The sequence below is a fragment of the Diceros bicornis genome, chromosome 2, assembly GCF_020826845.1.
Source record: "Diceros bicornis minor isolate mBicDic1 chromosome 2, mDicBic1.mat.cur, whole genome shotgun sequence".
NCBI classification, from domain to species: domain Eukaryota; kingdom Metazoa; phylum Chordata; class Mammalia; order Perissodactyla; family Rhinocerotidae; genus Diceros; species Diceros bicornis.
In genome coordinates this window covers 55339758-55367208 of record NC_080741.1, presented here as the reverse complement: position 1 = coordinate 55367208, position 27451 = coordinate 55339758, and the positions used below count along the sequence as shown (strand labels likewise).

At 43.6% G+C, this 27451-nt stretch overlaps 1 protein-coding gene across 1 annotated transcript in view; it reads right to left on the bottom strand.

Annotated features, from left to right (window-relative positions):
- CACNA2D3 (calcium voltage-gated channel auxiliary subunit alpha2delta 3) overlaps window positions 1-27451 on the bottom strand; it is an 853260-nt gene that overhangs the window by 54117 nt on the left and 771692 nt on the right. Inside the window, exons 29-31 of the mRNA XM_058561298.1 lie at window positions 19067-19129; window positions 15654-15724; window positions 1952-2027 (exon numbers count right to left, since the gene is read on the bottom strand). Of these exons, the coding sequence (XP_058417281.1) occupies window positions 1952-2027; window positions 15654-15724; window positions 19067-19129 (210 nt within the window). The remainder of the gene's footprint in view (window positions 1-1951; window positions 2028-15653; window positions 15725-19066; window positions 19130-27451) is intronic.

Genomic DNA, 27451 nt, shown 5'->3' with positions numbered 1-27451 from the left:
TTGTTTACTCTGTGATATTTCCTATATGGATAATACTATTTCCTGAATTCTGGAAAATACCAAGTCTCCCGCTCAGTCAGTTCTTTGTACCTAGGTATGCCAGATATGCGAATGGTAGGTGGACCTGAGAGACAGGCAATGACATTGGCAAAGCTTGGGGCCCGGATGGGAGGTCTAGAAAAATCTCAGAACCTTTTGTGGTTGCATTTAGGTATCAGAGAATTCAAATGCCAAATCCGGTTTCTGAAGTGATGGCTGCTTAATCCTACCTTCTGACCATTTTGATGACAAGGACTGAACTAGGAATGGGGGGATTATCTGATTTTAAACAAAACCACCACCAATTTATATACCCTTAACCATTCTTGAAACTTTCTTATTTCCGGCCAGCAAGGAAATGAACAGAACAACAAAAATCTACTGGGGTGACTCCCAGCCCACCCAGATTTCAGACTGGATCTCTCACCCTGATTTGACTGACTGTGTCAACATCACTTACCAAATCACAGGGCCCACAAGATCAGGCCCAGATAAGGATTCGAACTATTAACTATTTCCTAAAACCAAATGAAAACTTGCAGTTCTGTGGTTTTGCCATTCCACTTCCTATGGCTTGAAAAATAATCATCTTTCTTTCAAAAAGATCAGGGTGGCCTATCATAGGACAGTTCTGTGTCTTTGTACCTGCTGGGATGGGTAGTGACATTTCAGTTGTCCTTGGCAGTGTGGCTCTGAGGGAGAAGAGAATGAATAAAGGGACTATGGAGGCTTTGGAAGTGGGGAGAGGCAGCACAGGGGCAGCTCACCCTGAGGCCAGGGGGAAGGGCACTCAAGCATTCCACGGCAGACACTGGCTCAATGTCTGGGTAAACAAAGGGATTATGTAAATACGGATTACAAATTTAAATGAACATTATCATTCAGAAGGGCAAAGCCATTGAGCTTTTAAGCCTGATGATGAAAACATCTTGGGAACATTTTAAGCCTGGAAATACTCATGTTAAGTTGAAGGAAGTTGGCTTTGGAAAGATGTGTTGATGTCACCAAAAAGTTGTGTTTTTCAAAATGTCTAGCTCTTAGTTCCTAGTTGCATCTCAGAAATTTTCCAGCTCCAAATCATTTCTTGCTCCCTCAGTGTAGGAGAACCATGTCAAATATTTGGTTTTTAAATAATCTCCTTGCAAGATCTCACATCTGCAAATGAGAAGGTGTATATTTATATTTTAAAGCCAAAATGGCTCTTAAATTTTGTTTCAAACCAAATTTTAGGTTAATTTTTAGAATTTAAAAAATGATTACATGTAAGGGTTATATTTATTCTCATATGTCAGACTATACTGAAGTATCAATATCTGTTTTTTCTGTGTTTTCAAGTTATTGGTGGCCAAACTTACATTGCTTGCACGTTGTAAATTATATTCTTAAACTGGGAGTAAATTATAACAGTTAATTTCTGGTGGTCTGAAAGCCAGTTTCTAATGATACAATAGCTATGTTGTCTGATCCTCAACTATGACATCATCGATGGAACAAGCTCCAGGGAAAATGATGTTGAAACTCAGCAGCAGCGTGTTTAGGGTAGAGAATCTCTGATAAAATGTGAATTCGTTCACAGGCTAACAGCTCTATTACCAACCAAAAGCGAGACTTCTGTTGAACAAAACCATTCTCTTTTATATGAGAATGAGAGAAGTGACAAAACTCCTCCCCTTTTCTATCCAACAAAAGGGTTAATCCAACAAAAACTTTAGACCAGTTTGTCATTCATATAATCACTGGATTTGCGTTTAAACACAAGTGGTTTTTCTTAGCCTGTAAAATCAGGAAATACTTTTAAACATTCATGGTTTTGAAATAGATAAACTTGATTACTCCAAAGAAAAAGATACGCTCACACACAGAGACAGACAGAAATGTGCAGCTGTTTTCCAGGTGATTGCACTGTACTCACATCCAGTAGACCTTGGGCACCATCGCTGCTCTCTTTGTTGGCCCTGCACATGGCTTGATAGTCATAAAGGGTAATTCTATAGGAAAGAATGGAAAGGAACGTCTAAATGAGAAAACACGAGAACCAAATGATGCTGAGGATCAGCAAGGTGAATGGTCAGTAACACTACCATCAAGTGTAGCAGTGACAAGCACAGATAAATGCAGCCTAAGAAGGATGACAAACAAGGAACATAGCAAAGTCCAGGACTGGAGACACAGTTATGTCATTTGGACAGGAACTTGAAGAACAAAGGGAATAACTATATTGGGATAAGGAGTGAGGGAGGAGAAGCCCCTCACCTTGACGAAACAGTCATTTTGGTTTGAATAGGGGGGATTTGCATGGATCAGGATACTCCAAAGGGAACATGCCATTCTGGACTGGATTCTGGGCCCTGGATGGAAACCTCTTTGGGCCATATCTCCAAAGTCAAGGAGAGTCGGGAAGGGCCACTTTGGGTTACGAAACAACAGGATCCTCTGTCTGATAAGACCAGCACTTTGACAATTTGTTGGAAACCAGCTGGCTTCTCAGTCATAATCCCCACCCCCTAACTCCCACCACCATAAAAGTGAGTATATTCTTCCTTTTGAAAACAGTGCATGCAGTTCATGAAACAAGAAAAGGGACTTTTTTTCTCCATTGCTCATAAAAGTATAGTTCTCGTTCTAGTTATGACCTTCACTCAGTTGCAAAGATGTTTTACTTTATAATTGTTCCAGATGTTTTAATTTCCCATCACTGACTTTACAAAATAATGGAGAATGGCAGTTTCTGGTAGCAAATTAACAGCTTTTAGATGGAGTGAACACCTTATCCCAAAGGAGACATGCATTCCATCCTTCCCCTCAGTTCCTTTTCCCACTATCCTGGCACCCAAAAGAGGAAACACTTAAAGTCCAGTCTGAGTTACATAACAGCTGCCAGGTGCTATGTTAACACTGTAATACATGAACTTCTAAAGGACTGGAAGGAGTTCTCTCCACAGGAATTCCTTTCTAGAATAATGCAATGCTTAATGTGGAGCATATTTAATGCTGTGCTGAGATTAAATCTAAATAAAAGTTCTATGCAGCAGGACTGGTGTTGGATCTGTTTCACACCTACCCCTAGCACCTAGCACAGCACCCAGCATGGAGAATGGATTCAGTCTTAAAAGGTTGAATGCATGAATGATTGCCTGATTGCATGAATCTTGAATAGACGACAACACAGCTGAGACTGAAGAGGTCAACTGCAAGATGTGATGTGATAGCCTCCTCCTCTGGACAATAAGTTACAGACATCACACACATGGATTAAACGAAGAGCCATCTATGGGCACCAAGTAGAAAACTGGCCACATTTGACCAAATCAAGATAGAAACCAGCTCCTGACTACCTCCACATAGGCGTCCTTGGGCAGTAAAGCCCAAGAGGGCACCAGTAGTCACACAATCTCCTAGCAAGTCCCCAAAGCCTCTCCCTCATCAGAACATTTCTTCTAGTCTTGTTCATTGTCCTCTGGCTTTTTTCCTTACAGCAGATACAAGCAGAACCTGTGTTGATTGAGACAGAAATGAAGCCCATGAACCAGCCAAGCATCTGGCTCAAGGAAGTCCCTGAACAAACTGCACACAGAAATGCTCATCACTGACACAGCACTGACACTAACGCGGCCACGAATCAACTGCAGACCACACGGACAACTCTCATTGGTCCCCGAGTGGCCCGCCATGCCACAGTGTGCATCCTCATCCAGGGGATTTCTCCAAGCCCTCCAAGGGCTTTCTAGGATTTGGCAAGAATTATCATTGGCTTCATCCTTTTCCTGTTGCCCAACTCTGTGTCCACAGCTGGAACTTGGGCGGGAGCCAGGGTGAGTGGAACGTGCATGTGCTTGGAGTCTTGCAGACTTGGATGCCGTATGGCTTTGGTTTTAAAGGTTGGTTCTGCCATTTATCCAGGGTGCAGTCTTGAGCAGGTTGCTTACCCTCTTCTGAGGCTTCATTTTCTCACTTATAAAATGACTCACAGAGATGGTCTGAGATTTAAATAATCAGGCATGTGGAAGGATACTGAAATATACTACATAGTGTGCTAGCCTTGTTATGATCTTTATAGCAGAAGGCCTAATTTTGTTCTTTGTTGGATTTGGGGCTCTTATAGCCACCTTATTCCCAAAGACCCAAGTGACTGGCAGTGTGACCTAATGGTTTAAACGCCAGCTTTGAAGTCAGTGACACTTGAGCTCAAATCCTAACTCATTCACTTATCACATTCTTCTTTTTTTACCCTCTTGGTGCCTCTGATTCCTCATCTCTAAAATGGTGAGAATAATGGCTACCTTATAGAGTGGTCCTGAGGATTAAATGAGGTTATATATGTATTGCATTTAGCACAGTGCCTGGTACAGAGGAAGCATTCAATAGAAGGCAGGGCTGCAGCTGCTGTTATAATTTATTAGTCTGTTTTTCCTTGCCATTATTAATTAATGGGGAGTGGTGTTTAATGCAATGGGAATTGACTCAGGCTTTACCCAGCTGGCTGGAGGACAGACAGGTCTCCTGGTTTTCTTAGCTCACTGACACACATGATACGGCATAAAATCCACACTTGTTACTACAGAACAAGACACCTTCAGAGGCCGTGCTGGGGCTATCAAGAGATGAGGCAGAAACTTCTGTCCATGGGCTTCATAGCCGAGGACCATGGTAACAACAGCTGATGTCTATGAACTCTTATTTAGCAAGCATGAGCAAGGTATTCTTCTAAGCATGACCCTACAAGATAGATTCTAATCATCCCCATTTTACAGAGGGCCAAACCAAGTCTCAGCCAGCCTAAATAATGTGCCCAAGTTCACACACCTATCAAGTGACAGAGCCAGAATTAGGTGGGGGCCAAGCTGAATCCACCTCACTCTGCCTACTCAGTAGCAGGCTCTGACAGAGTCTAGGAAATTCTTAGAATTCAGCCCTGTGCCCCATTCCCGAGTCTTATTGGAATGTCACAGGAAATGCTGCCCAAGACAAGGTCTCATAACCAATGTCTAGAATCAACTTTCAACCCAAGCTGAAGGGCTTGTCGTGGGGTCACCGGGCCAGGCTGGACCAGCTGGCCGGGCGGGTGAGAGCCCCTTGCCATGGTAACCGCTCTGAAGGACAGATGGCAGGAAGCTCAGGATTCTCCGGGGATCATTTTTAAAGGCTCTCGTTTACATGTTGGGGCCAAATTCAATTGCTCTGGGGCAGCCTCCAGGCCAAGGTTTCTGCCTTTCCTTTCACAAGGAAGCTTTTCTGATCTGACTGCCACTGAGAAGGTTACAAAACAAGCCTTCCCCGTCTTCTCCACGCTTAGACAGCTTTAACTAGATGTTGCAGAAAGAGAGACTTCCAGATTATTACCCTTTTTGAAGTGATTTTGTTACTGTTTTAAATAACTCCACTTTGTGGCTACCTGTATCCTGTTTGGCTGATTATAGTTAAGGAACATGATAATTGCCTGCTTTCATTCGGCTCTAAAATAAGCCCCGAGCATCGTGCCCAGCCCAGGACTGTGCTGTGTGCCCTGCTGCACTCAGCAGCAGGCGTTTATTCTTATTACGGATAACATGCCTTAATCCCCATGACATCACCACCAGGCCACTCAACTGTGGGCTGCAGCCGAGACCTTATCATTAGCATCTCTGTGCTCCCCAGACAGGTCTCCCTGAAACTTTGACAGAAGGCAGATATGGTCTCTGAAGAAGAAACTCGAAGCCTGGACAACCCCATGTGTCCCCAGCACCTGGCAGAACCTTGGATGACAGGCCTACGACATTTGGACTTATTTAAAGCCTTGTTGCTGATTCTCCTCTTTTCCAACTAGACAAAAATCAGGGCCAAGAAAAATATTTATTCTAAGAATTAGAAGGTCGAATTTCAAAGGCATGAGTTCAGCTAATTTAGGCTTGTTGGTAACTACGGACAGCATTTATTAAACACACCTACTATGTGCCCACGAGGCCAGGTACTTTATCTGCAGTGACTCATTGATTAGCTCACTTTGGCTAACTGATCTGCCTGAAAACCAAACTTGAAACAGCTTAGTGTTTGCAAATACAGTCCTAAAAACACAGACAGGCAGGCATTTGGCATAGAGACCCGCCGTGGGACATAATTAAGCAATTTTGAATCTAAAAGTATGAGAAGCAAAGTGACTCACTAGGGTAGCATATAAAAATATGTATTCTTTGTTGAGCTATAAAATGTGTTCTCTGGGGCAGCTTTCAACTTGCAAGAGATAGGGCATGGAGCAAGAACACAGGAAATTCCTAACTAAGGGACTGTTGCCATGGAAAGCCTTACTTGTCCTTACATCTCAGAAAGCCAGGGGAGTGGAAAGCTCAGTCTGTTGACCGGAGTGCTAGTAGAAGATCTAAAAGGTGTTCTCCCTTCTCTCCTTTCTGCATCAGTCACCCTCTCATCCCACAGCAACTTCTTACAGAGATCACACTGTTCTTTAAGATCAGCATGGCACATCTAACACAGCACAGGTGGCGAGTTTACACGACTCTGGCCCTGCTGCCTTTGAACCCTTGGACTGGAAATCACTAAAACAAATCTAGTTAATAAGCACCCATCATTGGCAGAGAACAAGCGCCATGTGGCTGCACCAGCCAGGAGCCCAGCACACAGGCTATTGGAGCCTCTCAGGGTCCAGTGCAGTACCCTGGGAGGAGAGCCGTGAGAAAGAGTCTCACTCATTCTATAGATTAGGCAGAGGGTCTATCAGCACCAAATGCTTTTCATTGACAGGTGCTGATAATATAAAAAGAAACAAAGTTGCAGATACCGATCACATCAGCATCTTATCCAGGTAATAAAGGCAGTAACAATAACAAATAATCAATTACTTTCTGCCAGCCATGTAGGCGTTATCTCTGATGTCAGGGGCATCGTTACATTTTATAGGAGAGGAAACCAACGCTCAGAAGGTGAAGTCACTGCTCCAAGCTTATTATAGTGCTACTAAGTGGAGACGCTGGGATTTCAATCTAGGTCTCTTGTTTTTTAAAGCTGTGCATTCAAACTGCTTCCCAAGCAAGGATTCCCATGGGATATCCTGCTCCTTAAAGGTCTCATGGGGATGGGTCTCACCAGAAGAATCTGGAAAATGGGATGTAAATTTATTCTCAATTCCTAAGGCCATTTGTAAGCATACAGGTTGGCATTTGTTTAAAACAGTGATTCTCCACCCTGCCTGCCCTTTAGAATCACCTGGGGAACTTAAAAAAATTTATAAATATGCTGATGCCCGGCCGTCATCTCTTCCCTCCAAGATTTCATTGGTCAGAGTTGGCGACCTGGTATTAGTTATTTTTTTAATTTTCCCAAAGAATTCTAATATGCAGCCAGGGTTGAGAGCCATGAACTTTAGAATGTGATGCACTCCACTTGCTAGTTATTTCTTGTATGTTTGTTTCTTCCCCTCTCAGCTTGACTGTAAGTGCCTGGCAGGCAGGAACTGGGACTCAGAAGCCAGCATATCCTCCCAAGGCCCAGTACGAGACTGGACATATTTAGGGGTGTGTTATGGGCTGAATTGTGTCCCTCAAAATTCATATGCTGAAGTTCTAACCCCCAGTACCTCAGAATGTGACCGTATTTGGAGATAGGGCCTTTAAAGAGGTGATTAAAATGAGGCCCTTAGGGTGGGCTATAATCCAATATGACTGGAGGGAGTCCTTATAAGAAGAGGAAATTTGGACACAAAAAGAGACACCAGGGATGTACAGGCACGAAGGAGAGGTCATACGAGGCCACAGCAAGAAGGCAGCCATCTGCAAGTCAAGGAGAGAGACCACAGAAGAAACCAAACCTGCCAATACCTTGATCTTAGACTTCCAGCCTCCAGAACTGTGAGAAAATGAATTTCTGTTTAAGCCACTCAGTCTGGGTATTGTGTTATGGCAACCTGAGCAGACTAATACACGGGGCTTCCTTCACTCACCAGCTAGAGGGGTGTCATCTGCAAACCTCAAGGATGAACAGAATTTCTAGGCATCCTGGAGGGCAGCTGTGATTTGATAAAGAAGTGAGTGCCCAGTAGCCAAGAAGCGAGAGTCCTCTGAAATAATGTGATCCTGGAGAGCCCAAGAAGGTTCCAGCATCAGACTCGCCCATGTCCCCACTCCTAGCAGAATATTGTTCTCCCAGTCACATCTGCTCTGATCCTGAGGCAAAAGGATAACATGCATGGGAGCCCAGTAAGTGCACCTAGCTGGCAGCTTAACTGCCCATTCACTTGCCCCTTCTATGAAAATTAGCTTTACTCATTAAACTGAAGGGAAAAATTCAATCATGATTAACCCCACATAGAACATATTAAATTTTTTTTGTGTGTTTTTGAGTAAGAAATAGAGGGAAACAGCTGAATTCTGCTTGGAGAATGAGTTAATGCAAAATCCATTTGAGGCAAGAAACTTGGATGCTGGGGGAATTTCCTTGGGCTCTGCCGAGTTCATGAAGCCACGTCAACATTTCACGGCAACGGCACCACGATAACGCCTGCGGTGCACGTAACTGAGCTCAGGACGTCAGGACCGAGGAGTGCTGGGGTTGCTGGTGTCATTATTACTATTAGTCAAATCCAGCAGGTGTTAGCGAGTGCTCCTGCTTTCATTGTCTGGGCTCAGGCATCATGAAGAGATGAGCTAGATGGTGGCTATGACCATTTGTTTTCAGGACTGCTCTGGGCACATGGGGTGTGGGGGAAACTAGGAGTGGTGAACACAGCCTCATCTCTGGAAGATTTTCAAAGCGTATATCACAGGAAGCCAGATTCAATATTTAGAGGACTTGTATGGTCTCAAGCAAACTGGGGCATGCTGGATGTGGCAGAGACTATCATAGTATCCCAATATCCATTCTTCTCTTCTGCTGAGCAGAACCCTGACTTTTTGATATGCACATTTCCCAGGTTCCTTTGTAGCTAGGCAGGGCCATGTGATTAAGTAGAATAGGCCATATAGGAGTAGAAGTGTTTTCTGGGAGTATTTAATAAATAAATAAATTTTAATACAGAAATTTTACTTGGCCTTTTGGACCTCCCAGAATCCTCCTTCTGCCAGCCTGGATTACAGATGCGATGGCTGGAGCTCAGGAGATATCCTGGACCATGAAGTAACCTTGAGTTTAAAAGCCAACTTGGAGGAAGGTAGAGAAAAGAATATATGGTCATGGGTCCACGATGACAACATGAGGCCCCCAAATTAGTATTTTCAGACTTGCTTCACATAGAAAAAGACTCCTATGTTCTTTAACTCTTTGTTATTTTGGAATTTCCTATTATTTCTAGTGGAACCAACTCCTAACTCTTACACTGGACACAAGTTTGATTGAAAGACTTTCACTATCTCTTGAAGCAAAACAAGCATGAATGTGAACAAATATCTGCAGAAAACACTTTAGTCTGCTCCAACTTTAGGAAAAGGAGTGGTGATTAAGAAAACATAGTCGGGAACCTGGAATCCAAGAGACATGAGTCCAAATTCCATCTCCCCCACTCACTACCGTGGGTGAATTTGGACAAGTTACTAAAATGCTTGGAGCCTCCACTTCCACTCCCTTTTCTGTCAAATGGAAATAATGAGAGTAGTTACTTCATGGAGTTGTTGTGAGGATTAATTAAGGTAATACATGTAAACTGCTTAGAATAACGCCTTGCCTGTAGTTGGCATTCCATAAATGAGACACGTGCTATCATGACGAAGATGAGGGCAGCTACTGTTATTGTTGTAACTGGGGATCCTCAAGCAGCAGCTTTAGGATTTTAAAGAGTGGTCCTTTGGAATCTCCATGTCTCTGCATTCCAGAAAGTTTGGCCCAGAAACACACTTGTCCAAGCCAATCTGTCTTCTTGTTCCCTTCAACGCCACCTCTGACAAAGCACACTCCTGTGGACATGGTCAGGTCAACAGGAAGCCAAGAAACCACTACATTCATTACCCGAGTTGCTGAGTATTAGACATCTGAGGGGCAGCGGCATTAGAGGAGAGTAGACATCCAAACATAACAGACCTCTCCTTTAACACTCGCTAGACTCCGAGGCCAGGGCATTCGCTGAAATGGAGTGTGATTACCAAGGACAGAGAAAGCTCCAGTCACCTGCCATCCAGGCAGTGCAGTTCCATCATGCAGAGACAGGGGTAGAAATGGTCCAAGTCTTCAATCCTAGCTGCCACAGGGAATTATACACAAGTCAACTATGTTAATGAATGTGTGTGGGGCGAGGTGAGGAGGACATTCCCCAGACCCCACAGGGAAAATATGAATGGTCTTGGAGGAGTCAAGGCTCAGGCATGTTGCACTAAGCACATAAAACAAACAAAACAACAACACAGAAAAGACACAGCCGAGAGAGAGAGGAACTATCAGCAGCTCCCAAAGAAAAACAAATTATTAGCAAGCAGTCCGTTTCTCTGCAAGCCAAAGGCCACATGTGCCCAATTGGTCTTTCCTTCCTCAAGCTTCATTAGAGACACAAAGAACAAGGGAAGCGCCCTTGGCAGAAACCACAAGGATATTTGGTAAAAGCATGCATTAGTCCATTTAACCCTCACTTGCAGGTATATGAATAATTCTTTCAGTTCTATTTTGCTACAGAGAAGACTGAAATTTAGTGAGTTAGAGTTGCTAAAGGTCAAGCATCTCTGAAGTGGGCAGCATATAGTCTGGTACCCAAGTATGATTAACTTAGTATTTCTTGACCCCGGCTGCACATGAGAATCACACAGATGCTTTTAAAAAGCCTGAATGCCTGGGCTCCATCCCCAGAAGAATTTAATATAAACCTCTTGGGGTGCAGTCCCAGCATAGGTGTGAATGAAAAGCTCGCCAGGGGGATGGTGGTAGAGTCCAGGCCCATACGTCCACCCCCGGTGCTGTGCTCTGGAGGTAACTGCTCTACAGTAACCACCTTTTGAGTGTCATTAGTGATTTTTTTCTTTTTAAAAAAGAAGAAAATGAAAAAACAGATCTCAGACATTCAGAGCTCTTACTCACAAGCTAATCTTACCTCCCGTTTGCAACAGCTTTGCAATCTGCAAGGCATTTTCACATATCCTATTTTAGTTGATTCTCACAAAATCCCCTGAGGTCCCTATTTTGATGACTAAGAAAGTGAGGCTTGACGAGACTGAGGAATCTGTCCAAGGCCACATGGTGGCGATTCTGTGCTCCACCTGAAGTCGCCTTAGTTTAGGTCCAGTGTACTAAACAGGCCCTATCAGGAACCCTGAACACTCGCCTATGTCTGTACATATATTTTTTTCACTTTTCCCTGGATATTTGACATTGAATTTGTGTCACAGGGGGCAGGAAGAAGTGGGGAAATAAATGAATTCTAATAAAAATGTTTGGAAACCAGATTTTCTCTTAGTAGTTGTAAGGGGGCAATGGCACTGCCAATGACAGCACAGAGAACCCTAGAGTGTGGATTTTGAGAAATATGAATGCGAGGCTCCTACTAGACATGAACATGAGTGAAAAGAAAACAGCTAAAATGAAAACTCCTCAATGAGTCACTACTCAAGAGAGTCCACTTTCCTTAATAAGAGTGAAGAAGTATTTGAAGTTCTCTGAAACACAAAAAGCTGACCAGGCATACGGATCTTGTTGTTAGTGCCGTTGAGTTGATTCTGACTCCTAATGACCCTGTGCACAACAGAGTGGAACCCTGTTTGGTCTTGTTGTGCCATCTTCTCACCTTCCAGAGCTATATCAGACAATGGTCCGCTATATTCATAGGGTTTTCATGGCCAATTTTTTTTCAGAAATGGGTGACCAGGTCCTTCTTCCTAGTCTATCTTAGTCTGGAAGCTCCACTGAAATCTGTCTACCGTGGGTGACCCTGCTGGTATTTGAAATACCAGTGGCATAGCTTTCAGCATCACAGCAACACGCAACCACCACAGTATGACAACCGACAGATGGGTGGTGTGGTTCCCTGACTAGGAAACAAACCTGGGCCATGGCAGTGAGAGTGCTGAGTCTTATCCACTAGACCACCAGGGCTAGGCATATGGTATTTTATGAGAAAACACATGAAGCCTGGGAACATGGCTTGGTTTAACAATTGATCAACTTCAGCTAAAAGAAATCTGTGGGATCTTATCACTCAGCTGCCTCCCAACCTGAAAGTTCTGCTTGCCCAGGTAAGACACTGCTGAGCCAACATCTTCCTCAGCTATCCTTCACTTCTCAAACAAAACTGAAGGAAGCTCCAGGCACTACACAGTGCTATTGTGCATAGAACCAGGTAAAGGGCCGAAGCTAGAAAATTCTCTTTGTGCTCAGACTGAAGGATGTTTGAACCCAGTTCTGTTACACAGAGACTTAGAGCAAGTTTATAACCTTTCCAAGCCTCATTATTTCCATCTATAAAATGGATATATTTATATCTACAGCTGGCTTCATGGGCATGTGGCCTGTGTAATTGTCTAGAACCCTGCACAGAAGCCAAGCCCATGCTTGGTTTAACGCTCTGCTGTCACTGTCTTGAAATCTTAATACTGTTTGAATAAGGGGCCCCACATTTTCATTTTGCACTGGGCCCTGTAAATCATGCAGCTGGTCCTGTTTATACTTGTCTCACAGAGTTGCCGGAAAGGACTGCAAGACGAAAGATCTGTCAGGTGCAACCCAGGCCTGGCACGTGGTAGGTGCTCAGGGAAGGTAGCCATTGTGGTCATTTTCACACTCCTGAAGCTATTGGTATGTTATTTGGCCCCTGGATACTACGTTATACGTAAGATGGATGGACAGAGTCAAGTCAAAGACTCAGCCAAAGAGACCAAGAGTGACCATTTTGCCCGTTAGATCATTTGCACACACTGCTGCAGAACTCTCTCAAAGCTCTCGCAAGTTGGTAATTCGTTCCCACGAGTCGCTGGCTTCCCTTCTACACGGCACTGCAGATGCAAAAGTGGATGTTCTTTCCCTCTGATGGCCTTGCTACGTAGAACGGCCTTCAGGTCACCAGGTAAGTGGTCAAACAATCAAGGGAAGAGTCTACTGCCACATAGGCAAGCATTGTCTTACTTTAGAGAGGCAGCAAATATGGACCAGGAGAGAGGGACAAAAGGGAGGCTGATAAAGGGAGATGGTGTTCTTCTCTTTGACCTCTGTCTTTCTGGAGAAGATAGTTTGTAGGGCTCTTGTGTATGAAACTCATTTCTTTAGCACTGGGTATAAGCAGATCAAATCAAGAAACATTGTGCAAGCCCACACTGTCCAAGATGCTGAGAGGAGAGCACCCTGAGCTTGACCTGGGCTCAACCATGTCACCAAAGCAACTCAGCCTCCACGTATCCTGTGTTTGGGGGTGGAGTACAGTTTAACATGGTGCATGACTTCTGTCTGGGAGCACTGTCAGTTAGTTACTTTCACTGCTTCTGAAATCCAGATCTTCTCTGAAGGAAAAGACTGTCAGCCTTATGCTCTGAGTAATCACTGCATGGAGGAAAGGGCAAGAGTGTGAACATCTGGTCTCAAGGAGGGCTGCAGTACCCCAATACTGGAAACCTCATTGCCAGGTTTTGTGGGAAGCCTATTGTGAGCTCTGTGAACGTAGAAGAAGCATTACCTGATGCCAAGCAGAAAGCAAAGCCAAGACTGAGCAAAGATCCACGACAACAAAACTCACAGCAGCAGCCAGCAATTATTGAGCCCTTAATACACGCCAGGCACTGTGTAAGAACTCAATGCTTATTATTATCTCATTAACTCTGACAGAAACTCTTGAAAGTAATTATTATTATCATCTTCATTTTCTACATAAGGAATCAAAGCTTGGAGAGGAAACTTGACTTATTCAAAGTCACGCAGTTAGTAAACATTAGAGTCTGAATTTGAACCCAGTCCATCTGATTCCAAAACCCAAACTCTCACTGCTCTCCTGGCCCCAGTGAAGGGGCCTTTCAAAGAGGCCCCGGAGGTTTGTCAACTGACTCCAGATGACAGCAGTTGCTGTTAAAATTAAGTAAAATCCCCAGTACTTCCTTTTTCTCAAATATGTTAGCTACTCTTGTAGTAAAAGAAAGTTCTAGATTCATGCCAACCATACTTCACTCACATTAAGGAGAAGACTAGGAACTTAAAATTTCACTACAACCTTTCTCTTTCTCCCACCAAACTGTTTGAAAGGAATATCCAAGAGGGAAAAGGTAAAAAAGTGATTTTGTTAAAGAAGTTGAAAAATATGCTTTCAAATGAGAAACACGTGTGTGATTCTTCTTTTTGTCTCCACCCCCACCAAGTTGAAAACAAGCTAACAAGATACAAATGTACACATCCACATAAAGATACGGAAAACCAGTGTTGCCCTGGGTGGCACAGAATCCAGAAGCTGCCCTGGGATGCTTGAAGAAGTCATGGAAAACTCCATAGCAACCCAAGCGCAGCTCCAAGCAGAGTTTTCAAGCATGGGCACAATGATTCCAGGCAAAAAGGAAACAAAAAAATCTGTACTTGAGTTTTAAAGAGGGAATGGAGCAGACGTGAACACTGCTGCAGGCAAGCCTGAGAGCAAGCGTGTCAGAGATTGCAGGGGTGCTGGAGTTAGGCCAATTTTTTATATCGTTTTTTTTTTCTCTCCTTCTGGGACAAACAAGCTATGGAATCTCAAAAATTGGGTCATCATTTCTGAATTCCCTGCTTTCAGCACAGCACTCAGTTGGTCTTGTTGACTGGCATAAAAGTCCGATTTCTGAGCTAACACTTCCTGGCCATTCAGCTTCAGGGGAGTAATAAACTGGGGGACTGCCTTTCCCACTGGCAGCCAATGTGCAATGGTTCTCACAGGCCAGCTAAGGTCCCTCCTTGTATTTCCTGCTATTATATATTTAATAGCATCAAATATGCACATTAAAGCACCACTTCAAAAGCCACCATTCTTTCTGGGAGGCCAATAGACGGGAAACAGTAATGACCCGGGGAGTCATTACTGGCATCCTGATCTCCTGGGGTGATGGCTCTTCCCATAGGCTTTGGTGTTCCCAAGAGCACGGCTGGTCTGCTCATGAGGGACAGAGGTCCGAGGGGAAGCTGTCCTACACAAGCTCCACTTAGGGTCAATGAGAGCTCTCACGAGTCAGGCGAGTAGTACCTGCCACCACAGGGATTTGGGGTCATCTCGGTTTTCTTCTAGTAACAGATTTAAACTTACCTCCCTCTGGGAGCAGGTTTTGAGACTTTCACTTGATTTTCTAAAATTATATCAACAAGTCTCTAAACATCACTTTCCATCCCTGAGTTCCAGATTTCTAGCAAGCTTCCCCAGTTTGTCAACGTGAGACAAAATACACTCCTCCTTTCTGACCCAGTGAAAATGTTTCTAGTTCTTTGCAACCACTTGCTTGAGACTGATATAATTGTGTCCCAGTGCAGGCTCCGACTTCAATATTGGCCTCCAATAAACTCTATGTTGGGTGAACAGGAAACTCATTGTGAGCTGAGTTTCTAAGACCCTTAACACTCATGCAAGAGGCATCGAATTTCAGCGAGATCATCTGGAGCATGAACACAAGTACGAACCAGCCATGGGGTCAAGTCTGGGCTTGCTTTATTTGACCTTGGTTTGTTTTATTTTATTTAGGCAAACTTTTTCGGGGGGTGCAGGGGACCATAAAAATCCTTACCTTTTAAAGGAGCCCATTGTTAACAATTTGTTCATCACAGCTCCCTCCACCTCACCAAAAAAGTCTCCAGTCTGCAGGGAAGCAAAGAAGACCCATGAGGAAGTGTAGATAAATAATGTGCCCAAACACCAGAGAAGAAGTAAAAATGGACACAGTCTGTGTCCTGGAGCTGACAGGAGCAAAAGGCAGGTTTTCAGGGCTACTGTTACATAAAAGTGGAAAAGGTCTTAATAGTCATGAGAAGTTATAGGATTACAGAGCAAACTGGTAAGCAGATGTGAATGTTCCACAATACACGGCAGGGGTGGTGGGTGGTGGCATTGCATAACATGTGCTGAGTGCTGGAATTAAAACACACATGCACACTTGTGCACACACGCACGCGTGCACGCACGCACACACATCCATCCCATTACCCTTGAATGGAGTAGGCATTAATCTGCATGCAATCTCTTGTGATTAAAACACTATTTCATACAGACAGAAACAGGCTGTGAAAGGGCTTCCTAAGCAGTAATAAAAAGAATTGTTTATAATTCCTGGATGACCTGTTTAGGGAAATATAGCAGTCCTCTTCATCGGCCCTATAAATTTCCTACCTTTCTCAAAATCACTTTCTGAGGAACACCCTCATTTTGTCCATAGGCAGTTAACGTGTTGACAAAGAATAAGGCCACCCAGCCCCTCGAGGAGACAGCACAGCCATCAGAATTCTAACGGCATACCCCTTCTCTGGGGCTGTCTTCAGGGTTTTTGAGGCCTAGCAGTCCTTCCCTACCACCAGGACGATGCTTTTGCAAGTCTAGTTCTTGGTTCTGGACGAGACTTGCAAACTCTGAATGGTGGAATGAAGGATTAACATCCTCTTGCATCCCTCAGACTGCTGGGGCCACCATCATCAGTGTCCCATGGGGTAGGGTGTACGTAGCACAGCAGAACAGAACTCAGGGCAACAGCCTCCCACTGCCAATACCCTGGAATGAGCCAGTGTAGACCAGTAGAGAATCTCCATCTCAACTGTGGGTGCTTTGAGGATTTATAACTTTTGTGTGGGTGGGTGGAGGGCATTACACTCAGAGCCCAAATTACATAAATTCCATAGGCTTTGTATTAACTAAATCCTGATTTCATTACAACCAAGCGGCCTCAAGCACGCTCCTGGCTGTTTTCAGGCAGAAATGCATGAATAGACTTTGCCAAAAAGTCAAGAAAGAGAGGAGGAAGAAGAAGGAAACAATATTTCCCCGACAATATCAAGCATTGCCTTTTCGCTCCAGGGACACTTGGAACTCTGGGAAAACTCTGCGGGTGTGTGAGGCCGCTAGGAGCAAGAAAGACATTTGTATTTCATGTGTGTTAATATGCCAGTGTCAATGGAATTGGTTGTGAGACGAAGAAGAATTATCCTAATTGGGGCACAGGAAACCAGACAGCATCCAACAAGCCCAGGCAAAGCAGACCAGCAGGTTCCCTGGGTAATGCTGCAGGCCTCCTCCACCCAGACATACAGCAGGGAACAAAACCCACAGGTAGCGGCCACGGCTTTGTCGGACTGGTTCATTTTGTTGGCTAGTCCAGTTCTCACCACTGGAAGACATCCACCACACCCTTCCCGCCCCAGCGTCAGGTTCCTATCTCAGCCCTGCACGATTACGGCAGGAGGACAGAGTTCCTCCTCACAGGTGATTAATTTGGGTTCTTGCTCCATCAATTCTTGAATGTGTCTTGGTGTTTCTCCTCCCAGCCAATGGGCATATTACCATAGGCCTATGGACTTTCCTACTCCCAAGAGACTGGCTTTGTTTCATGGGCTCATTCTTCCTATCTAATGTCCTTCAACTGTCCAATATCCAGTGATGTTCAGTGTTTGAGGTGATGGGGTGTGGGCAGTTTGAGTCTCAGTAGTGTAATTTTTTACCCATCAAAGGTGCATTTAAAATCCCAATACATTCTCATGGATAAGAGGGGAAACTGAAGCACAATTCCACACGTTACCTGGAGGCAGCATTTATAAATTACCAAGCCATTAAGCTCAGACCCTAAGGAGGCACACTTGGACAATTAACTAATTTATTAGGCATTAACAGGCCTATTGTACAGTTGACTACTAAAGAATTTTAAAAGATTTAAATGGGACTTCATTATAAAATGCTAGTATCTTTAAATAATAGAGTTAGAAGAAGCCGTATGTAGTCAGCCATCCTCCTTTTACAGAGCCAGCCAGGAGGCCCAGGCAGGTTGAGTGGTGTGCCCAAGATCCCAAAACTGCTCAAGACAGACAGCTCACACCAGAAACCATCTGCCTCTGCCTCCGGTGTTAGTTTATTACACCATACTGCTAAACTTGTCTGTATTTTACCTTTTTAAATATGCTAAATAATTTCTAATTTCAGAAATTTTTTGTTTTAATGCAAAGTTTTAATTTTAAATTTTTTTTAGTTTTAATGCACAAAGTTTTAAAGAGATCTCCGGGGCCGGCCCCGTGGCTTAGCAGTTAAGTGTGCGCGCTCCGCTGCTGGCGGCCTGGGTTCAGATCCTGGGCGTGCACCGAGGCATCACTTCTCCGGCCATGCTGAGGCTGCGTCCCACATACAGCAACTAGAAGGATGTGCAGCTATGACATACAACTATATACTGGGGCTTTGGGGGGAAATAAAATAAATAAATAAAATCTTAAAAAATAAATAAATAAAAGTAAGCATTCTTTAAAAAAAAAAAAAAGAGAGATCTCCGTTTCTCTATTACAATGCTATTGATTTTAACTCATTTTGATTTCCCAATACAGTGGAGCTTTCTATGCTCAGTTTGGTTTCTTTCCATTTCGTTTCCTCCTGCTCCCACACTGCACACAGCTCAATCAAATGAAGAACATTCTTCATCTATCTCTGGATCTTTGTCCTTCAGTATTGAGAGCCCAAGCTAATCCTTGAACTCAGATAACTGATTTTTAAAAAGCAAAAACCAGAAAGAAAGCCATAAAGAATAATTATGCAGGAATATTTGTATATTATATAGATATATATCTGTGCTGTGTGTATATGTAAATTATATATAAAGATGAAATATCAAAATATCAAAAGGAGGAAACTTCCTTAAAATTGTCCAAACTCTTTAAGGCACCTCCATGCTTGAGGCAAAGAGTTGTATAAATTGAACATTTTATGAGGGAGAGAGCAGACCCTGGCCTTTGCTGCCTGCCCCCACCCCCCCACTGGGAGGTAAAAACTCTTTGGGGCCTGCTGAGAAGTAGGCTGTGACGTTCTTAGAGGGATGGAAATAAGGTTTTATAATGTCCTGTTATTACCTCTTAAATATAGATCATTGTCTCCAAGTTTCAACACCATAATTTGTTCCCCCTGACACAAACACCATCTGAGCTCCTTACTTTGAGTTGGTAGAAATTTCTCACTCACCTGTGTGTAGTCTTCAGATACCAGAATAAATCCATTATTGTCTATGAGGTAACAGTTCACAGTCTAGAAAATAAAAATACCGCAGTTTCAACTTTGGATCCTCAGACTGTTTTTACGCGAAATGACGTACTTCCAACCTGAGAGAAACCTATTTTAGGTTGTTTTGGGGGAATTGGAAATGCCTGCTGGCTCTACTTGTTAAGGCCATGGTTAAGCTAACCCCAGTGTTTACTTTGCAAAACTCACAAACAAAAATAAAATACCAAGCAAACCTTGAACAACCCAAATTAGGATAAAAAGAAGATACATTAAAAAATTATTAATTACAGTTTGTTTTTCTTTTTTTCGTTATAGACTCGAATAATTTTTCCCAGGAACAAAGTGTTCAGAGGCCCCTAAGCCTGTATTCATAGCAGTTGAAGAGCAGGCTGTTTTGAAAGCAAAACGCCAGCACAATGTCATTACTCTAATGATGTATTAATGAAAACACCGTGTCAGCTCAGAAGACCATCAGGGGACCAGGTAATATTTTTTAATTTGTTCATAGACTTAGGCAGGGGGGAAGGGGCAGACTTCTGTTAAAGGGGCCCCTCAGGCCTCCTAAAGGTTTTCAAACTGTGTTTTTAATTGGGAGCTGGATTTGGGGGCAGGGCTGTTAGCTTTTGGTAGCTCAGACTTATAAATTGTAGAAAGCAAGGTAAGCCCAAACCTCAGCTTCCCCCACACTACTTTAATCTCAAGTGAATGATTTGCTACAGGCTAAGTTTTAATTACAGTGCTGTGGAGTTTAAACTTAAGATTTAATTCCATCCTTGATGTAACTCAGTTTCTATTTATTGCAGCTTTACATACTGACTGCAACATTTAATTTGTAACATATCTTTACCCTGAGCTAAAATCCCCCTAGCTCCAGGCCACCGCAGGGCTGGCATTTTCTGGGACATTTACCTGTCCACGGAGTTGGTTTTAGTCAGGCACAAAAGTACAGCAGTGAGTTGGTCAGAAAGATTCACCCTTTATTACTAGGCAGCGGTGGAGAATTATTAGAAAATTAAAAGCCCTGCTAGCACCTTTCATAAAAGAGTTGGCTGCTTTGGTGAGCAATATAGTTTCTCTCAGTTATCAAAAGGGGCCAGATGAATGACTTGGGTAACCTGGTCCCAATCTTGCTATGTGAAGAAGCTCTTAGCTGCATCGACACTACATTGGCCCTGGTAGGAATCTTGACAAGCTTTCTCTATTTTTAGGAGACAGCATTATGGAAGCCATCTAATAGAGTTGTGCTGTCTAATATGGCAGCCACCAGCTACATGCAGATTTAAATTTATTTATTTTTTTTGCTGAGGAAGATTTGCCCTGAGCTAACACCCATTGCCAATCTTCCTCTTTTTGTATGTGAGTTGCTGCCACAGCATGGCCACTGACAGACAAGTGGTGTAGGTCTGTGCCCAGGAACCTAACCCGGGCTGCCGAAGCAGACCACACCGAACTTAACCACTAGGCCACTGGGGCTGGCCCTAAATTTAATTTTTAAGTTAGTTAAAATTAAATAAAATTGAAAATCCAGTTCCTTGGTTGCACTAGTCACATCTCGAGTGCTCTGCCCTACCTGTGCAGTGATTATACTTTTGGACATTTCCATCACTGTAGAAAGTTCTTTTGGACAGCAATGTTTTTTTTAGCTCACACTAGTACTCCAATGAGTTATAACCCAGTCTACATTGGCTCATATTAGACAAATCCATATCCTTCTTTATATGAATGTCGTGATCCTCATTTTGCAAATATAGACACTGAAGCAAAGGGAGGTTAACCTCCAATCAATAAACACATGTCGATAGAGAAGTGGCCTCCATATTTGGATATTGCTATCCATATCCTCACAGTTGCATAGAGAATCAAAAATCATCATAACGCACCTCCATCCTTAACTATAAAATTAACTCCCAGTGAAACATGCCTAGCCAATTAGCAGTCTTGCTATTACACCTACATATTTGCTCATATCTCTCTGTTCATCTAATGTTGTAAATATTGGACAATACAGGGCAGGTACAAGGCTAACCGATTATAAAGTCACTGAAAATCTTGAGAAAGAGGCAAGATTTCATGAAGTTCATGAAAGTGATGTTGGAGATCAGCTCTAATCACACAGGAAGCCATTCGCACATTAGGATCTGTCAGAGGTAACACACGAAGAAAAAAAATCACCACAGATAACATGAAAGATGCTTCCAATGAGAATGATTTCAAAAGCAAGGAACTAAGAGATGCTCCCAGGAACATTGATCAAACTACTATATTTGACTTCCCTTTCATTCTGAGAAAATCAAAGGTAAGGTGAAGGATTCTATATTGTGATTTTCATAATTTATCAGAAACATTATATTCCCTACTCCCAAACCCTACTAAATTTGTTTCCTTGTTTGGAGAATTTGATTACAACTGCAATTATAACCTAAATTTTTAAAATTAATATATTTTTACAATTTCCACTTTAGAGACAAAGCTTCAATGAAATGCTTTATTATTTGCTGTAAATGTTTGGTTCTTTTCCTGCTCTCATTTCTTGGAAATGAGGACCTCTGTGTTCCTTCTAATGGCCAGCACTGGGTGGAATGGAGGTGAGACTGGCCATTAGGAGACTCACTCTCAGGTATCCACCCTTGCTCCCACTCTTCCCATGTGGAAAGAACAGCAGGGAGAGTTCTAGAGCAGGGCAGAAGGCTGTTTCAACTCAGAACTTGGAAACCCAAGATGTAAAAATAGAAAGATGGCAAACTTGGGAGAATGCTAGTTAAAAACTATCACACAAGGAAGTTTTTCATAAAACATGCGATCCTCTCTAATAATAATAATAATAATAATGAGGAAGAAGAAGGAGAAGGGAGAAGGGGAAGGGGGAGGAGGAGGGGGGAGGAGCAGGAAGAGGAAGAGGAAGAGGAAGAAGAGGAGGAAGAAGAACGGCAGCTACAGGAGGACATCAACTTATGCAATCCTTAGTTGTCACACTGTCAAGTAGGCATTATCTTCTTGGACAGAGAAAACTGAGGCCCAGAGATGCTACCTTCCCCAAGGTCACACAGTGAAGCACGCGGGACATGAATCCAGCGCTATGTGACTCCAAAGCTTCCTCTGGTCGACCCCCTCTACCTTCCCAAAGACAACGGAACGTAGTTAGGGCCCCGGGGTCATGCCTGTTCATGGAAGGCTTTCCTTGTTGGAAAAAGGCAATCCCTCGACATACGTATAGCTAAGGATAGATCTCATCTGCCACATGTTACCAAAGGCAACACAGCAAATGACAGAAAAATCAGCCAGACCAGTCAATGCACCAAGTGCCTGAGGTGTTATTATTATGGCTGAAAACAAGCAAAACCACCAAAAGTGACTGGTGTCTTGAGGCAGTTTGGTCAAGTGGTATTGACCCCAATTGCAGGTTCCTCAACTTTTCAAGCATACAATTCTTTTTTTGTGTGTGAGGAAGATCAGCCCTGAGCTAACATCCAATGTCAATCCTACTCCTTTTGCTGAGGAAGATTGGCCCTGGGCTAACATTCGTGCCTATCTTTCTCTACTTTATACGGGACGCCACCACAGCATGGCCTGACAAGCGGTGTGTTGGTGTGCGCCTGGGATCCAAACCTGCAAACCCTGGGCTGCCGAAGCAGAGCATGCGCAATTAACGGCTGCGCCACAGGGCCGGCCCCCAAGCACACAATTCTTAAGCTAATATCTGAAACCAAGAGACTTAACCAGAAACAGCTTAGGAGGATTTTCTGTACATCCCCATCACTTGCTAAGGAACAATCTGTGGAAGGAAAAAAACCCATTATAGGCTAGAGTCTAAAAATACACTTGATGATCCACTCAATTTGGTGAGATTATTCTATATCCTACCAGTTGGTGATGGGAAGAGGAGCAGGAGGAGGGCTGGCCAAGTCTCCTGGAGGACTGTGTGCCTAAGCTCCCACTTCCTCCAAAGGTGCCCCACAGTTTGCTTCAGCACAGGGGCATGATCTCTTGGGTAAGGGCTGGGGAATAGCATTTGTTTCTTCTATGCTGAGTACCAATTGGCATTTCTTCTTGGACCATGCTTCCATTTAACACTTTTTTAATTCACTTTTTCCCCCTTAAATTAGGGTTCCGTGACAGGAACTTGGTGGCGGAGAAGATGCCATACTGTACTTTTATGGGTCTGTTTGAATTTCAGGGTTACACTGATTATAAAAAGACTTGGCCATCTATTAAGTGAGAAACAGATACTGCCAACACTGTGATTTACAAATCACTGAGAAAATCACAGGTCAGAAGCAAGGATGCTGTGTCATTGATGTAGACGTGGGTCTACATTCTACTGAATACATTCTACTGCATCCGAAAGGTGCCATTTAGTTTCCAGTATAGGCAATACCGCTACGTTAGGTAAATTTAGTCACCGTGATGACTTCCTAAACAGACCTCCCTGCCAACCACCACTTGGATTAAATGGTTTTTGGGAAGTGCAGTGGAGTGGAGTAAGCCCACTGGAGTTAGGTGAGCAGAGTACAGGGTTATGGAATAGTCAGGACAGAATTAGGCAGATTCCAGTCTGACCAATTGTTTTCTCTGTCTTTTTAACAATAAATAATATTCAATTGCCTTCTCCATACTCTCCCTCCAGTAAAAGGAAATAGAGGAGACATTTTCTCAGTTTTTTCTCACGGTGATACTTTTGCCCCAGATTAAGCCAAACATCTCAGTAGGTGTCTGCCCATCACCCTGTCCCAAGGGTAGACTGACAGGCAGAAGGGCCTGGAGAAATCAGGAGCTCTAAGCTTTGACAGCAATTGTAAATGACTACTCCACAGCCACCTTTGACAAAACATCTAGGGATGAGGTTGTTTGAAAAAGGCAGAGATAAAGACAGAGAAGGAGAGAGGCAGAAAGAAGTTGTTTTTTTAAAAAACACATCTTTCTTTAACTATTTGATGACTAATTATTGCTCAGAGACATCTGACTCTGGGTTGCAGAGGCAGATCAGGTAGATACATGAGGTGAGGGCCCAAAACCAGGCCATGGGCACTGGGCTGTCACAGATAGTAAGGAAAGCCGGTGGGAGTGAGAAACAGTCACCGAGCTGTGTTAACTGGAAGGTGGTATTAGCCCTGAGGCTAAGATACTAGCTTGAGAATCAGAGACTCTGACATTTGCTACCAGCGTGACCTTGAGCAAAGTCTTTTAACACTCTGAGTCTCAGTTTTCTTATCTGAAAGATGGAGATAGAACAACTATTAAGTAGGGTTGTTGAGAAGATTAAGTAGGAGGGTGAGTGGGAAGTGCTGAGCACAGTGTAAACTGCACAGTGCATAGAAGGTCCTCTAAGAACCTGTGCTGACATCCACTCAGCAAATGACGTTTACCAGTCACCTACTACGTGTCATCGTTATAAGTATCCCAATGCTACAAATTTAGAGTTTCTCAGAAAGGGAGGCTGTTCCATAGCTCATAGCAAGAGGTTGTGCAGGCAGGTTGGCTGAGCTTTGTTGCTTTTTGTTTTGCCTTTGTTTTGGGGGGTGCTTTTTTCTGTTTTGATTGTTGCAGGTTGAGCAATGACTTGAAACAACTCACTTAGAAGCCAGTATTGTATTGCCTGTTGTTTTCATTTGTGATGAGAGAGAGAGACAGAAAGAGAGGGAAGGGGGAAGAGGGGAGCTGGGTTCTTACATCTGAGAATGGGACCTGTGTCTCCGCATCACAGGCGTGCAAAGGGGCCACTCCTTACCACCTTCTCTCCAGGTCTCACAATCTGATCCCTAATATTTCAGCTGTGGAACAGACTGACCCTTACTTCACATCACTTGATGTATCTTTTCATCATAGATCAACTACCGTATCAAAATACTGTCTTTTGAAAAATTTATTACAAAGGGGTAACTTAGGAAAGAAGTACTTGGTAGGAGTCACCTGTGCTCTTGCCCTCAATGGCTATTCCAACGACCCTCAAATCCACTACCGGCTGGGCTGGGTGGTTCTGGAGATGGAAGCACCTGGCAAGTTGGATTTTGCCCTTCACCCAGCCCGTCATACTTCAAGGAGGTCTTTCAGATTCCAGGGGAAATGCCTACAAGGCCTTACAAAGTCTAATCGTGATTATTAATCTCCATTCCTTTGGAACAAAAGAGGTTAGTAGCTGAATTTGAAGATGAAATCGTTCATCCACTCACTGCCCTCACCTCCTCCAAATGCCTCAGTAGGGGAGAACCTTCTCATCTCCCACTGTCTTTGCAAAATACTGGTGCCCTCATCAGGAGATGGTGGCCATTGGAAAGGTGAGTGGAGAAGAGAATGAAACGAGTAAGGAGACAATGGTTCCTGTGGGTCAGACTGAGACCAGAGTGGGCCTGGCCTTCCTTCTACCCTTCTGTCCGAATGTCAACCATGTTTCCATGTTTCCACCTTTGCCACCTCAGCACATTGCACGCAGGTGGTGATCTCTGCTTGTAAAGCACTTCTCATGCTCTGGGCATTGTCTTCAATGTCATCTCCTTCTCCATCTGCAGTTGACTTAAATGTTACCTCCTCAGAGAAGCCTTCCCTGACCACCTTGTGTTAGTTTAATTCACAGCATTCCTCACAGTTGATAATCACACATGCTTATCTCCCCTGCTAACCAGTTAGCTCCTGGAGGACAAAGGCTCATTTCTGCCTCTGCTTCCCATTGAATCCCCAGTGGTCAGAGGGACCAGGCACATAGGAAGGGCTCAGTAAACATGTCTTATAGGAATGAGTGAATGTATGAAGTGCTGTCTCTGTACTCTGAAGTTAACACTCTCCCTGGGAGAAATGGAGCTCCTTAAAAGTCTTTAGTCAGGCTCAGAGCCAGGCCCTCCAGGTCACGTGGCTCAGGCACTGCCTGGGCCAACCAAAGATATAGCTCTACAAGATGAGAAGACATCTGGCCATACCAACTCCACCCACCAGCCCAGGGCACTCCAGCCAAAGCCCAGGGAGTCCATTGATGGGGGAGACTGAGGGGCTGGAGTGGATCCAAGGCAAAGTGTATCTGATAAGTCCGAGGAAGCTGGGCCAGGTCTTCAGTGCAGAGGAGAAGCCAGAAGCGTGTGAACTTAATGAGCCCCCACAGCTGTTTTTAATGGGGACCTGATCACTTGAGGGCAGTTGGGGGAGAGGAGGGACATGGTCTCAAAGGCTTAATTAAAAGTTATGGAAGGAGAATGACACATGGAAAGAGTCTGCTGAAAGGTTGGAAAGGGGCCTCAGTGGGAAGGCAGGGCTGGCTTTTCCATTTAAAACTATGTCAATTGGTTGCCTGAAGCAAAACTTAGAGTCGAAATGGGAAATGGATGGCAGTTTCAAAGCGCAAAATGAGGACATTCGAGCATCAGATCAAGTTCAGAAATCAGAGCAAATTCAATGCCTAATTTTCAAAGTTTGTGAACCTGTAAATGATATTTGAATGGGGGTTTATCCCAGTGGCTGCTAAAGGAGATCATTAGCAGCGAGGAAGGCATTGTACCTTGTGCTTACTGTGCCAGGGGAAATTGTCCGTCACTTCAAGTGCATAAGCCATTGCTGTCTGAGGCTTTACATTCAGGTGAACCACTACTCTAACGGAAGAAAAAGTCTGCAGACATTTTCAGTTTATAGGTAACAGTTATTGAGTGCTTACCATTTGCCAGGAGCTGTGCCATGTATTTTTCATATATCATCTCATTCATTCCTCACCATTATTCTGTGAGGTGGATATTTCTATCCCCATTGTAGAGTTGAGGAAATTAAGGCACAGAGAGGTTTAAAAACTTGCCCAAGGTTGCACAGTTTATTACTATCAGAGTCACAGTTTGAAGCTATTCTAACTCCATAGCCTGCACTTTTAACGACCATGCTATACCACCTGTAAAATCAGTCATTGAACAGTAGACATATATTGGATGTTTCTAACTCCAAGTGGGGATTCATTTCCACTTTAAAAAAATATGCTAATTTTAATTGTGAATTTGATGACTATTCTAGTTGTCATTTCCACTTGTTTGTATATGTGAGGGTACACAGAGGCGGAGTGGGGGTTGTAGGAAGATTACTGCCTCTGGCTTTATTCATCAAATTGTTTAACCAACTATCCATTTACTATCCAACTAACCAACTAGTAACCGACTTATCAACCAACCAGTCACCCACCCAATGAGCCAACTAACCAATCAATCAACCAATGAACCACCTCTCCAAACCACCATCCATCCCACCAGCCAACAAACATACAGTCACCCAACTAACCAATGAACTATCTTCAGTTCTCTTACTGTAAATTAGGATTAATAATTATACCTACCGTGCAAGTAAAGGACTTAACGCAGGGCCTTGTGACACTGATTAATCAATATT